Genomic DNA, 16,014 nt, shown 5'->3' on the forward strand with positions numbered 1-16,014 from the left:
TTGTGGTGAATGATTACATTTAATAAATGTAAATGATTTTTAATTTATTGCTTGGGCTGTTTGGAGAAAGGGAAATAGGTTTATATTGGAAAAGTAAATACTATTAATTTAATGTTGTGGCTGGTTAGAGGGAAACAGAATTATTTAGCAAATGTGAATATTATAATGTTAATGTTGGGGCTGGTGGGAGGCCTAAATATACAACATGGGTGCTACTGACTTAACACCGGGACTGGTTGGAATTTTTAAATTTCATGTACCCATTTTTTTTCCCAAATAGGTCTTCCAAAATTCCAGGATCAAGACTAAGCTAAAGAAACCAGTAGCCACAGTGTCACCACCATGAGGATGAAGATGGTGACACCTACCAACAGTTGGCGCTACTGAATACTGAGGCACGGAGTCTAACACGCCTCTGGTTTCACAGTAAATATACAATTTAAAACTTCAAAACACTGTTCTTCATATTTTGCGCTTTGAATGATCTTTGTGCCTATCTAAACTTGAAGACACAAGCTACATAAAGTGTGCCAGTTTTAGATAACAGCTGTTCAGGGAAACTATTGTACACATGTATCTTCCTGGATATGGGGCCTAATAATGTCATATTTGATATTCAATTGTGTTGGAAATTAGGATCTGTTTATTGAATGGGGAATTATGTCTCTGTGATGTGTCAAAAATATATGGCAGGTATAAAAATTTTGGACAATTTCTGAACTATGATTCACACTCAGGTATGCCCATCAGAGTAACATGCCCGGAGAACATGATTAAAATAATCCTATGTGTTCTGGAAAATTGACAGTTTTGGGGAATCAATCCAATTGAGAACTGTCCATTTCATTCTGCTATTCACCAGCATTCAGACTATAAGATCTACATAGGTGCTCTATTTGCTGTATTTTTAACCATTTATTTTCGAACTGTTATTTCTTTTATTTTGTATGTTATTTATTATATTATTTGTTAACATATCCAATGACATGTATATTTTTATATTAAAACTAAAATGTCCTAAAACCGTGACTGTCCATTTAAATCGTGACAGTTGGGAGATATGGATTTATGGATCTTCAAAACTAAAGCTCACAGATACCATGTTGTATTGTTAAATATTAATAACACATCTTTATTAGATTATATTATTCAGTGAACTGATCTGTGCGTGTAATGCAACTTGTCAAATTTCCCATACCCCTCGAGTATTACCTTTTTCTCTGTTCTTTTTTCCCCTTTCTTTTTTCAGTGGGAATGATGTATTCTGTCAGCAGTTGACTTGAATGTGTTTATTATGCGATTTTCTATGTGACTTTTATTGGGACTACACTGTGCCGCTTATTAAATCCTTCCCCTTCCTACCTTCTTTTCTGTACCCCTAAGTTTACAGAATCAAATTAATGGGTAAAATGGCCGTACCAAACATAGGGTAATATAAGGATATAATAAGAACTTAAAAATATCTCTACTTTCAAACAAGTTACTTCCAATAAATATACTAGGCCCAAATTTACATATTTGCCAAACTCCATTTTGTGTTACCTTCTCTACAGGTATTAACAATCACTAGCTTATGCAACCAGGCAGCATATGGTGATGTCACATGGGACAGTCATACAGTGTTTTGTGTTGCTATAGGATGCACCTATGCAATAGACTATTCCAAATTGTAGTCTACTTCCAAAGTCATTGAACATAGTGCTGGATATCACTGCAATCTGCCTTTATCTAAAATATAATTGCATTTAATATAGAAATATAGCCAGAAAAGTTAATAAGTTTCAAAGAAGCTCGTACAAAATGCATTTCTGAGCTAATGCAACACAAATACAGCCACTTTTCTTGGATGTATATTACTGTAGTTTTGTTACAGTATATTGGGATGTATAGTTTAACACATTTATTAATGATTGTGCTCTTTGCATTGCAAGAAATTTTCCCTTTACCTTTAAGATGGTGGTGTTGCTATTACCATTTTTAAATGATACACCTGCACAGCGCCATATGATTAAGCATTCATTAAGGTGTAGTTTCTGTTACAACTGCATTGAATATCACAGCGATAGCAAGAAACCCCACAGCACAAACTACCATTTGCAGCAATTAAGTTTATGTTGAATATCTCTGTTAGTCTAGCAAAACTGAAAGAAGAGAAAGCATTTACCATTTTGAATGAGAAAAATGGTAGCAAAACTAATTTAGCTCAATTAAACAACAGCATGGTGCTGACATTAAGCCATTATGTTCATTAAACACTTTTACCAGTAACAATTTATACTGGTAAGGCTGTGTTCTACCGACAGAGGAGAAAATCGCCAATTATTTTTCAGTATAATATAGAATGTAATAAACATAAATTATTAATACCATTTAAATTGGAGTTTTCTCTTAAAATATAAAGTTTTCAGTTGCCCTGCTAATTCAATAGGGGGAATTCAATTAGTCGCGAAGTGTTTCTGGAGCATCTGTGAGACACTTTGAAGCAGAGATTTCTGTAAAATTTATGTTAATTTTTCCTTGCACCGCATAGAAGTGCGAGGAAATATGAGTGGAAATTTTTACTGTAATTGCTGGCCATGTGTGCAGCGCTATCTCCGTCCGCCACATTGCTAGCCTTTGAATCCCCCCCAATGACCACTTATTAATGAAATCAATAGCCAGCTGTGATTTATGGCCACTGCGTTTGATCTCTTTGGCTATGGAGATTCCATGCCAGTGTAAAAGCGGCTGGGACTCCGGCTTATTTTCAGGCCGGTCCAATCTCTCTTTAGAAGCAGAGATCTGATGAAGCAGCTATAAATAAAAGCCAGCTGCTAATTTGACGATTGTCCATTCCTCCAATCATCTCCAGTCAATAGCCAGTTGCCACTTATACTATTCAGTAAAAGAACAGAGACTTAACACTGACATAAAGCCAAGAGTACTGCTTTTCATTTCCAGGCTTCTCAGGTCTCTCTGTCATAGGAGATATTTGATGACGTAGCTGAAAGTAAAACCAGCTGCTAATTTGAGGAATTAATGCTCCTCCAATCAATAGCCAGCTGTCATTTCCAGCCACTGCATTGCATCTCTTCTGTTATTCCCTGTCAGAAGGGATGAACCCCACTGAAGTATTATTCAAGGGAAGGGGTGGTAATTAAAATATATATTGTAAACTGGAGAACCACTTTAAGTAAACTGAATGCAATAAAACTGTTACATTGTGTAGCATTATAAATAATTGATATATGAAGTAGAAACAATATTACAAGGGAACACCACAAAACTTTTTATTAATATTTCCTAAATGATATTCTGCTTAGTGCAAGTTATTTTTACAAATGATTTTATACTTCTGGTGGAAAATAGGAATATATTACAGTTACCTCTATGTGTATGTAGCTAGAAGTTTCAGTTAACATTTATTAATTCAAGTTGAAAAGAAGATGCCTGCACTCAGTATCCCCGTGCCTCTCCTTATTCACTACAATAAAACTGGTCAGGCAACCAAGGCTACTGTTACTTTGTTGTAACATTATTGCAACAATATGCCAGCTCTCTTTAAAACCGTTAACTTTACTGTTGCAGAAAAACTGCAGGATGAAACAACCCTTTGACCAACATTTCTATATAACTGGATCATATAGCCCACTATGCACTTTTTACCTTTGCAATCTGGTTGGACCAATATGCAATATGTAGCACTTAATCTCATGTATCAAACTCCCATTGTCCCATAAATTGTAAGTTTGCGAGCAGGACCTTCTTACCTCTCTGTCTGTCTCTGTTACCCAGTGTCACAAACATCCAGCCTGTCCCAGATAAAGCAATCTGAACAGCTGGCCATGACTGGCGTCACCTTAGTAACTTAGCAATGAATACACCTTTTCTGCCACCGTGAAGGATTTATTATGGTGTCCTTACGTTCACCAGAACCACTTATTAATGTTTCATACTTAAATCATATACACATGTAGAATGAGCCTCCCTGGGCTTCGTAAGTTCACAAAGAATCATGGAGAACACACGAGATTCAATTTATTTAATCTGAAAAATGCTTCCAAGGCTTAGTTACAAAAATTAATAACAAGACATACAATATGTTACAGAAATAAGTTTCAAAAAATAAAATAGGAAAACAATCACTACTTACTAGTTAAGAACTGGGGCCTGATTCATTAGTGATCTTATCTTGTTCAAAAGTTAAGATGCTTATTTTTAATAAGAAACGGGGAGATAAGAGTGAAGTTAAAATGGATTTTCATCTTAAATTAAGAAATTCTTCACTTACGCAGTGGATTTTGTTTCGTATTTCCCTTTTCTGAGCATGCACAGAGTGGATTTGCTTAAGATAAGCAAAAATTGGCAGATAAGATCACTAATGAATCAGGCCCCTGGTGTGTGAGGGAACACAACTGTGAAATATGGGACATTTCAGTCTTGATAGACCCCCCTCCTGAAAATGCACACGTTCTTGTTTAAGGCAGAAGATTTTTAATCTTTTTCACCCCCACCTTAGGAATTACATTTTCAAGTCAGATTAATTCCCAAAATGACACAGATCTTTCCAAAGTAAATTATCTATCACTAAGATATATTTTTGGGCACCTCAGAGAATCTCTCACCTCTGCTATGCTTGAGTGGCTAGATGGTTTACAACTTTGGGACTTCAAACTCCTACAAGATCATTATCTATCCTGGGCCTGGCTATTTTCAAAAGACTTGCATAGGATCAAACTATAGCTGACTGGTACTCCAGACCAATTGCCACCTCTCTGTGAAGATTTCATCCAAATCCATTTAGTGGAAGGGACAGAACAGGCTCCCCAGGTTAAAGTTCTGCCCAGTGTATACCAATGGGAGGCCCGGCTGGGACATCAACCCCCTAGTATGTTCTCTGGGATCTAACGTTACCAGTCTTTGAAGTTTTTGTCCAAATTCTTCCAGGGGAATGCTCAGAGCAGGTTCCCCAGGTCAAAGTTCTGCCCAGCGTACAACAATGGGTGGTCTGACCGGTACCCTAACCCACCTGAAACCTGGCCAGGATCCAACTGGACCACCTTGCATTGGTTTCATCCAAATCAGTGCAGGGGTGTCCAAATGCATAACCGGACAGACATACAAACAGACCGATGATTTTCATATATAACATGCTATGATGATGATATACATTTAAATAAAAAATTCATTTAGCATCTTCTTTAAGATTAGCAAATTGTGCCCATGTTTTTTCTAAAATGATGTAACCTTGATTGATTTATGTTTTTCTATTTTAAGTCTTATCTTAATGTGGGGCTCAGTGTATACAGTACATTTATTTTATTTTACATATATCTTTTAATCTTTAAATCATTACATATATCTTTTATCTTTAAATCACTTTCATTTTTTAAGTAAGGCCGTGTCTACCAGGAAAGGACTGTCCGAGTCTACGGCAATGAGTAGAGACACTCCGTCAACCTCCTTGCTGCCACCTCGATTTGTTCTTGCCAAGGGCGCGGGACTACGAGTATTTGGGACCAGGAACAATCCTGCCCCAAATGCTCCACTCACCTCTCGGTGCGAGCCTAACCGGAAGAAAGAATAGAGCGCTATATTCACCCGGGCACTGCATCTTCCGGTCCCTGCTCTCCTGCTCCTCTCCGTCACCTGTGGAAGACAGAACACAACACGTCCTACCTCTACTCTACAAGTGTGGCTAAATGTACCACCCACACAACTGGTACTAGCTAACAACAGGCGCCCTTACCTTAAAACAAAAAACTAATGGTCGGGTACGCAACTTTGCTAAGTACTGGGTGTAGTGCACTCCCTAGGCCTCCTCCCTCTACCTGTGTGGAACACCAGCCGGTGTTCACCTTCTACTCCTGAGCTGACCCTGTCCCTCTCCCAGGTCATACCGAGAAGACTATTTTCTCACTATGGGGTCAGTCACGGAATCCCAAAGACCAGTCACCACCTGCTCGACTGGGGCTCACAGGAGAAACGCACCACCAGGGTGGCGCTTGCACTCGGAACTGCCACCTTTAATGGGGGCCTGACATCTTGCACCTGGAAGGAAACATACACAGCGCAACCAAACACAATGCACAATACTGTATTTCACCACACAGGCATAATAAGACTCTGCTGCTGTATCTGGCTGACAACGGTATACACTTACCTCTGCTATCTAACCAGTTAAGTATAGCAGTTACAGGAGCCTTCTGCTCAACTGTTGCCTAGGACTATCACCTAGATTTACTTACACAACTCCGGGACATGCGTCCTATTTTAGTTCAGGGCTCTCATGCCTGTTCTACCTACAGGGCCTGGTGCCCCCTTTAGCAGGGGCCTTATGCCCCTCTAACCTTGGGCTCTAAGGCCAGCCTCCTAGGGTCTTGTGCCCCGACTATGGGCTCTCTGCCCAACTAACTACAGGGCCTTGTGCCATTTGCTACCAAGGGTCTTGTGCCTTGACTATGGGCTCTGAGCCCAGCTAACTAGGTCCTTGTACCCTTCCTAACCATGGGCTTTAAGCCCCGCTAACTCCAGGGCCTTGTGCCCTTTTCTGCCTATGGGCCTTATGCCCAATTGACTAGGGCCTTGTGCCCTCTATCTGCTGCCCCTGGGTCTTGTGCCCAACCTAACAGTAAAGTATACTTACCTGCTCTGCACAGGATAATATACTTGTCCCCCGATGTCTTCTCCGGGTCTTCCAGACCCTCAAGCCGGCGATGCCTCATCTCTGGTTTGGCGCTGCTATCTTCTGGGTGGGGGCGCTCCTAGCCCTCAGAAGGGCTCCCTGCCGACGTCTCCAGCGTTTTCTTCCAGTGGCAGGGTAGCTCCTTGCCCTGACAAGGGCACCCTGCCACTTCCGCCGGCGTCTTCCTTCTTCTTTACTCTGGACATCCAACAACGTCCTCTCTTCTCTGCTCTGCCGGACTCCTGACAAAATGACAGTGCCCGACGGCTTAAATAGCCTCCGGCGCGCTGACGTCATTTAATAATTTAAACGGCCGGAGGTGAGCCAGGATTGGCTCGTCCATCCGCCTGCCGATTGACCAGCAGGGGGAGGTTAGCTCTAATTTTGGCTCACCTGCTCAATCCTGCTCGGACCTGTGGGGAAAGAAGAGAAGCATTGGATCGCAGGAACAGTGAGTAAGTTTTTCCTTCTTCTTTCTTCACCCTCTTCATGGGCACAGCAGCGGGACCCATCATCGCCCTGTTCATGGGCGCTGCAGCGTGGCACATCTCCACACTGCCTCTTGTATCCTGAGTTTGCTGACGGTCTCTCAGCTGTTCATCACTTATTTTCCCTGTGTTCCTGGTTATGACACCAGCTTGACTTTAAACACTTTCCTTGATTTTGATTTTGATCCACTTCCCTGGCAGTTTTTCCTGGTTCTTTATCTGGTTTGCCCTAACCTTCCCCTCGGTTCTGATTCGGGCACTTCAACACCTGTTCATGTAACTCATCACAGCTTGCCTGAACTTTCTGCTACCAAACTGGTTACCATTGTTCCCATCTCATCACATCAAAAGGACAGGGCACAGGGTGCAGAGGGTTTCCGGCAGCAGACCCAATACCTCTTTGCTGGGGTCCCTGGTGAACACCAGGGGACTGTTATACTCTGCACCTCTGTTATGCCTGAGCTAAATATGGGGGGAATAAGGAATCTACCATCTTTGTCCCGGAATCGTGGTACTCAGTAACTACGTATGCTGAGCGTCTCCAATTAGGACGCAGTACAAAATGCTCTGACTCTCAACCTTATGTGACTGAGGCTGAGGGGTTCAAGGAGGATGATGAAAGATGAGGAAGATAAAAGGAAGGATGATGAAGCTGAAGGGAGAAGGAGGAAGAGGAGAGAGTACGTTAAGAAGGAGAAAGAAGGAGAAGGAGGATGGTTTTTAGCACATAGGATTGATGACTGGACATCAATGAGCACCATTCATGGCATGGATGGTGGGGCCTATGGACTCGTTCATTGTAGTGCACGGAAGGTGGAGGCATGTGGAGATGTGTGCTGTATGCATATGTAAACCTCTGTCCGGTGTGTCCTACATGTGTTTCTTCAGTATGGGGAGGTGGAGGAAACCTGTGTAAAATTCAACTTGAACATATGTGGTCTCCGCAATATATGGCCCTCACTTGGATGCTCTCTGTATTGTTTGGCAGTCACTTGGATGCACTCTATATTTTACGCAACTCACTATAATGCTCTATGTATTGTATATTGGTCACTAAGATAATCTCTATGTTTTCTATTGATCACAAGGATGCTCTCTGTATTGTATGAACATTACTAGGATGCTCTTAGTATGATATGGTGGTCACTAGGTTGCTGTATGTATTGTATGGTGGTCACTGGGCTGCTGCCTGTATTGTATAGTGGTCTCTATGTTGGTCTTTGTATTTTATAGTTCACAAGCTCTTTCTATTGCATGGTGCTCACAAGGATCCTCTCTGTATTGTATGGCAGTTACTGGGATGCCCTCTGTATTGAATATATATTACTAGTAGAGATGCTCAGGCTTTGTTCTCCAAGAACTGAGCCCACCTGAACTTTTTGCAGACTTTCGGTCGCCCTCGGAACTGAAAACGAGGCAAAATGCTATTGTTGCGTCGTCGGATCTTACGAGTTTTGGATTCTATAAGTACTGCCCTCCACGGAGTTCAAGCGCCATTTCACAGAGAGACACAGAAGGTGTAGCACGCGTCTTGGCAGTCTCTAGTGCGAGGGGGTTGCAGTTTTCTTAAAAGGCTCCAGTAACATTCTACTGAGTTATCACTCACATACAAACAGGAGTGGTCCATTGTTCCATTGCTAATTGTCATTGCTGAAATAAAAATAATAGGGCTAGCAGTATTCTTCAAAATCTGCAGTCACATTGTACTGTGCCATAGCTCACGCAGAATTAGGAGAGGTGGCAGTGTCCAGAGCTGAAGTAGAAATTCCAATAATAGCGCTGCAGTGTTATTAAAAGTCTACAGTCACATTGTACTGAGTCATTAAAATGGATTCACATCAGTCCACAGAAGACCAGGAGCACCAAGCAGCTGCTTTCACCAGTTATGATGATTGTATTCCCTCTACGTCATCTACTAAAGCCTATGTTAAAGTGCATAGTGTTTTTAAGTCAGGGAAACAAAAATGGAAAAAAGCACCTTTTACCTTGGTAAAGAAAAAAACACCTGTAATCCAGGCAAAGTTAAGTTCTGAAAAAAAAACAAATTGCCAACATGCCATTCTACACATGTAGTGGCAAGGATAGAATCAGGCCTTCGTCTTTCTCTATGAGTGCTAGTTCTGCAACTGGCAGTGAGCCATCCTCTTGTAAGGTCAGTCATGATGATACAAGAGCTTGTCATTCTGACTCAAAAAGTAAAATACTTTTACATGTAAAAGCAGAACTGGAAGAAAACATTAAGGCAGTCAACAATTCAGGTTTCAACAATATTATTAGGTCGCCAATTCACATGGTGCACAGTATTATTAGGTAGACTATTCAAATGTGGACAGTATTATTATAGAGACAGGGACAGGGCCGGACTGGCCATCTGGCACTTCTGGCAAATGTCAGAAGAGCCGATGGCTATATGGGCCGGCCCGACTCCTCCCTTCTTCCTGTCTCCTGTCTTCTGTTGCTCGCTCCTCAGCTCCTTCCCCCTTTATGCTGTGCACTGTTACAAGAACAGTTTCCAGATTATTTTTTTCTGAATGAGGGTCGCGGGGGTGCCGCGATTTTCGTGCCGCAGGGATCATGAGTGTGAGAGAGCCCGGGGGGTAGGGGCTGCTGGGAGAGGGGTGAGAGAGCCAGTGGGTAGGGGCTGCTGGGAGAGGAGTGAGAGAGCCAGGCGGTAGGGGCTGCTAGGGGAGGGGGTGAGAGAGCCAGGGGGTAGGGGCTGCTAGGAGAGGGGGTGAGAGAGCCAGGGGGTGCTGCGAGCTGCAGGGATCATGAGTGTGAGAGAGCCAGGGGGGTAGGGGCTGCTTGGAGAGGGGTGAGAGAGCCAGTGGGTAGGGGCTTCTGGGAGAGGGGTGAGAGCCAGGGGGTAGGGGCTGCTAGGAGAGGGGGTGAGAGAGCCAGGGGGTGCTGCGAGTTGCAGGGATCATGAGTGTGAGAGAGCCAGGGGGGTAGGGGCTGCTTGGAGAGGGGTGAGAGAGCCAGGGGGTAGGGGCTGCTGGGAGAGGGGGTGAGAGAGCCAGGGGGTAGGGGCTGCTGGGAGAGGGGGTGAGAGAGCCAGAGGTGGGGGCTGCTGGGAGAGGGGTGAGAGAGCCAGGGGGTAGGGGCTGCTGGGAGAGGGGTGACAGAGCCAGGTGGTAGGGGCTGCTGGTGGAGGGGGTGAGAGAGGCAGGGGGTAAGGGCTGCTGGGAGAGGAGGTGAGAGAGCCAGGGGGTAGGGGCTGCTGGGAGAGGGGGTAAGAGAGCCAATGGGTAGGGGCTGCTGGGAGAGGGGTGAGAGAGCCAGTGGGTAGGGGCTGCTGGGAGAGGGGGTGAGAGAGCCAGAGGTGGGGGCTGCTGGGAGAGGGGTGAGAGAGCCAGGGGGTAGGGGCCCTCTCAATTAAGCTGGGATGGCAGAATTTTCATGAACCATTCCACACAAAATGAAACGCTAACAAATATATCAGAAAAATAACATAACTGTTGAATGATCACCTGACCCTACACTGCCACATTAAAAGTATTTCCATCTACAGCAAAATGTCAGAGGAAAATAATCTTTTTACTACAGTAATTGGATAAGAGTCTTTTCTATTCATTTTAAATAACACAGTATATAAATTAAGGAAGATAGAGGAGGTGGGTGAGAGATAATTGGATGTGAGCCATCAGTTTGATTAGATAGGAAACATTTAGATCATTTACCTGGAGACGTCTACCCCGTTGATTCCCAGGCAGGGCCGACAAGAGGACAGCAACTTCTTGGAGCCCCCTCAATAGTTGACAATGACTGTCACGAACAGCACTCACCTGAGTCTGCGTGACGCTTACGTGACACAGGGTTAACCACACAACAACCACTTGGTATGTCTAAAATGATTAAATACTTCCCTATCTATGCCACACACTAGCTTTGCGATACTAATTACCACCACCAAGGTTTTTTCGGATAAGAGCTGACACTCTTATTTAGGAAGCCTTCGGTTCTCCCTAGCATTAATCCAACACAATTTACTTTAATCAGAGTTCACTTAAACCACAAGGTTTGCACAGTTTCAATTAGGTAGCGTCTGGACCAAACTGTCGCGTGAATTCATAAGAACACAGAGACTAGAACTTATTAAGTGTGATTTAATATGGAAGACACATCCACAATGCTTAAGATAAAAAGATAATAAAATGACATACAAATATAGTGCAATTGTTTCTTATAAAATAAAAAGGATAAAACACAGAATTGATACCTCACTTAGAATCAAGTTTGTGGTGCCGGGAGGAGCAGGAAAAAATGGAACCTCTTCAATTACTCCCTCAGAGGAAGAACCAGGAGTTACATTTTCAGTACAGTTTTAAAATCAAGCTACAGGGCCCCCCAGCCCCCTTCCCTGTGAGGTCAGAACCAACAGGAGGGGAGAATGCAAATTAGGGTCTTATAACTTTGCTGTTTGAATACCTCTAAGTCAAGTTTTCTTTACACCGTCCTAACTTTTCAACAGTATGGTTTACGAACATGATTTTACCTTCACACAACAGGTCCTAAGTTTCCCTTCATCTGCATACCACACATGCCTCTGGTATGTATGATATTGGAGAAAATGATATGATCTTTTCCTGTGCCCTTATTCAGCTTGAATCTGTCATTAGCATACAACCCAGTCTCTGCAGTCGGCCTGTCTGGGGCCTCCCAAACATGTGTGAGATTTCATTGTCTTGCAAGAGATCTCCTCAAAGGCATTCACATTTGCCATCCTGCCATAAATGGTATAAGGTGCTATCCTTATCTACCAGCCCCCCTGGGTGGTTTAACATCCACAAAACCCATTGATCTAACAGCTTCTAAGAGAACCAGGTCACACTATTTCTAGGAAGTAATTCACAAACATATATTTGCAGATTTATGCCTAAACATTAGCTTGCACATGACACCTTCCCTTTTTAAGAGATGGCATGGGAATTGACTGACAGGTCATTGCCCAAGCCATCTCCCACAGATCCCACCTGGTTCAAATGGAATAGCTGTTAGCCGGGTCTCAATAGGTTCTCTGGGGAGAAGGGTTAAAAAGGGGTTACATATCTCAGACAGCTGGGACTTCTGGTCTGGCAATAACTGTGGGCTAACCTCTGTATTCTTAAAGGGTCCTATCCCTTGCGCTGCAGCTACTAGATCCAATGGCAAGACCTTCTTCCCCTCATCTGGCAATCTACAGACTGTCAGGGCACACGCATCACTGTCATAAGGAGCATTTAACAGATTATCATGAAAATTTCTCTCTATCATCTTGGCAGGGGGATCATACCACTGCTTCTGGCTTGTCTGGGCCTGCGTCATGTTCTCATGTACCAACCCTGTTGCAGTGTGCACTTTGTCTCTAATTCTCATGTCCTCTAAGTTAAAGCCTGAGGGAACAATGGCCTGGGATTCCTGACACTGCACTTCTAGGTGGGGACACACTATGCAATTCTTATCTTGGGGGCTACGGAACAGGATGCTCCCCTCCCTCTTGGACTCATCTATCTGGGGGTGTAGAGTAACAGGGAGTTTGGGCCCCTCATCTACCTCCTCTAAGCTGTTAGACGGCTGGCTAAGTGAGAGTGGGCTAGCCACTGACCCCCTGGTCTCTATAGAAAACTCAAGTGAATGGTCAGAACTCAGATGTAGATCTGAGTGGTGAACATTCGAACTACAGGTCCCAGCAGCAAGGTACGGATTGCTGTCACTCGCTATTTCCCGTTGGTCAGGACTAGGTGTCTCCCCCCCATGCTCACCAGCTCTGTGTGCAGCTGGTTCAGGCACAAAATATACATCTTCACTCTGCCCGCCCTCCCAGTTACCTTGTACAGCATCTTCTGGGCATATTACCTGGGTAGAAACATTGTCTTTCTCTAGCACAACAGAAGTAATCACATGGGCATCTGTCCCATTTCTAGTAAGCATAATATTTACACCAGTATTAATGCCAATATCTGCAATAACAATGTCCGCTGTCCCTATCCCATGACAAGATGTCAGTGTGAAGACAGGTTTGGATTCTAACACAATACTGTTATTGGCATTATCCTCATTATTCGCATTAGGTACAATAATACATTCTCTTTCCTTGTCACCTCCTGGTGCCTGGGAAAAAACATGGTTACTCTCAGCAGGTTCTGGTACTGTAACATGGGCGGCATTAAAATCATTACACACTTCAGGTATAATATGGCATTTCCGTTCCCTGTCACACCCTGCTGCCTGGGAACAAACGTTGGTATTCTCAGCTGATTCTAACACAGTGACATTAGCATCATTACCTACATCAGATATAATAAGACATTCCCTGTCCCTGTCACATCCTGGTTTACACATTTCAGGTGCAATTGAACAGACCTTTTCCTTGTCACCTCCTGCAACCTGGGAACAAACTTTGGTACTTTCAGTTGATTCTGACACAGTAACAGGGGTGGCATTGACATCGTCATTACAGACATACTGAGACAACATTCTTCCTAAATCTGTCCCCAGTAACACATCTATAGGCATATTATCTGAGACCCCGACATCCCTTATACCTCTTCCAGCACCCCAATCAAGGTAAACTTTGGCTACAGGTACAGTTAGGTGAATTCCACCAACCCCTTTCACAGAAATACATTTTCCTGGAATGAAGTTCTCTAACCCTACCAGTTCGGAATGAACTAATGTAACATCCGCACCAGTGTCTCTTAACCCCACAGTTACCTTGTCACCCACAGTGACTGTTTGTATGTTGTCCTTCCGGCCCCCTCCTGGTCCCGCAACACACAGGACAGCTGGTGAAGATTGCAGGGAAGGTACCCCCCCAGCGGAGGGTAAACTGGTCTTCTTCTCTGGACAAGCGGTACTAATGTGCCCCACCTGGTTGCACACAAAACACCTGCGGGTGTCTCCCACAGCAGGCTTTGCCCCAACCCTCCCAAAAGATGAAGAAACAGTGGGTGATGGCGTTGAGGGGGGTGGCATTGATCCTCCTGGCCGGCCCCCTTTCCAGGCCGACTGCCCTGGCACAAAAGTTCCTCTTTTAGCTGCAGGTGCCCGGGTGACAGTGTACTTGTCAGCCAGTCTAGCTGCTTCCGCAGATGATGTAGGGTCACGATCCACTACCCATTCCTTCACATCAGCTGGGCACAAAGTCAGAAACTGCTCCTGGATCATCAAATCTTGCAGAGCATCAAAGGTGGTGATCTGTAGCCCTCCAACCCACTGTTTGAAGGAAGCACACAGCTGGGCCACAAGTCCTGAATATGTGTCAGAGGGACTGCGTTTTAAATCTCTGAATTTCTGCCTATGCGCCTCTGGGGTGATGTTAAAACGTTGCAACAGGGCACTTTTGATTGCCTCATAATTTCCGTCCATCTCAGGTGGGAGATCTGCAAAGGCTTCTAATGCTTTACCTCGCAAACCAGGGGTTAAATATTGTGCCCACTGATCTTTGGCCAGTCCATACTGTCGGCATGTCTTTTCAAAACCTCGCAAAAAAGTATCTAAATCCCCATCTTTTCCCAATACCGGGAAATTCTCAGGACGGGGTCTGCTAATACCAGTGTCTTTGGCTTCTGGCTGGCGTTTGAGCTTGGCAAGCTCCAGCTCATATCTCCTATCAGCCTCTCGCTCGGCAGATTCTCTTTCTGCCTGTCGCTCTGCTTGGCGCTCCGCTGCCTCCATAGCAGCGCGCCTCTCTGCTGCCTCCATAGCAGCGTGTCTCTCTCTCTCCTGACAGTCAGCAGCTTCCTTCTCCTGGAACTGCTGTATAAGTTGCATTTTAGTTGTAATGTCCGCTGGGCCCAAATATTTCAGGGCGGTTTGCATATAAACGTCCATAGCAGTGTCCACACATTAACCATTAGAATCATCCGAAATTAACCGTCCCTGGTTTTGAGGAATATCCAGTCAGGTCCGCTCCTGAGTCCTGGCTATGCTCTTCCTCGGATACAACTGTGAGTTGATGTTCATCCCTCTGTACAAGAGCTTCAATCAATTGCTCCTTACTTTTGCCACTGGTGGGAATTCCTCCATCCTCACAGTCTGAAATCAGCTCCTCCTTTGTCAAGCGTTTATATGCAGCCGCCATCTCCTCCGCCTAATGCCAAATAAAAAAAGATAAGAAAAAAAAGAGAAGGGGAGGGAAAGAAACAATTGCTGTATGTCTTATAATGTTTTAAGCATTGAGTTCAGTCTCTGGTGAATTAGTCTGTATTTCCTCTCTCAGGGATCACACACCCTAATTCACTTAAGTTCTTAAAAAATTAAAAATATATCCCACAAGCTTGCCACCAATTTGTCACGAACAGCACTCACCTGAGTCTGCGTGACGCTTACGTGACACAGGGTTAACCACACAACAACCACTTGGTATGTCTAAAATGATTAAATACTTCCCTATCTATGCCACACACTAGCTTTGCGATACTAATTACCACCACCAAGGTTTTTTCGGATAAGAGCTGACACTCTTATTTAGGAAGCCTTCGGTTCTCCCTAGCATTAATCCAACACAATTTACTTTAATCAGAGTTCACTTAAACCACAAGGTTTGCACAGTTTCAATTAGGTAGCGTCTGGACCAAACTGTCGCGTGAATTCATAAGAACACAGAGACTAGAACTTATTAAGTGTAATTTAATATGGAAGACACATCCACAATGCTTAAGATAAAAAGATAATAAAATGACATACAAATATAGTGCAATTGTTTCTTATAAAATAAAAAGGATAAAACACAGAATTGATACCTCACTTAGAATCAAGTTTGTGGTGCCGGGAGGAGCAGGAAAAAATGGAACCTCTTCAATTACTCCCTCAGAAGAAGAACCAGGAGTTACATTTTCAGTACAGTTTTAAAATCAAGCTACAGGGCCCCCCAGCCCCCTTCCC

At 43.8% G+C, this 16,014-nt stretch overlaps 1 protein-coding gene across 1 annotated transcript in view; it reads right to left on the bottom strand.

Annotated features, from left to right (window-relative positions):
- Positions 1-14,832, bottom strand: part of LOC142138384 (uncharacterized) — a 31,835-nt gene extending 17,003 nt beyond the window's left edge. Inside the window, exon 1 of the mRNA XM_075195053.1 lies at positions 13,492-14,832. Within this exon, the coding sequence (XP_075051154.1) occupies positions 13,492-14,832 (1,341 nt within the window). The remainder of the gene's footprint in view (positions 1-13,491) is intronic.
- Positions 14,833-16,014: the final 1,182 nt, after the last annotated feature.

Source organism: Mixophyes fleayi, chromosome 1 (genome assembly GCF_038048845.1).
Source record: "Mixophyes fleayi isolate aMixFle1 chromosome 1, aMixFle1.hap1, whole genome shotgun sequence".
Classification (NCBI taxonomy): domain Eukaryota; kingdom Metazoa; phylum Chordata; class Amphibia; order Anura; family Limnodynastidae; genus Mixophyes; species Mixophyes fleayi.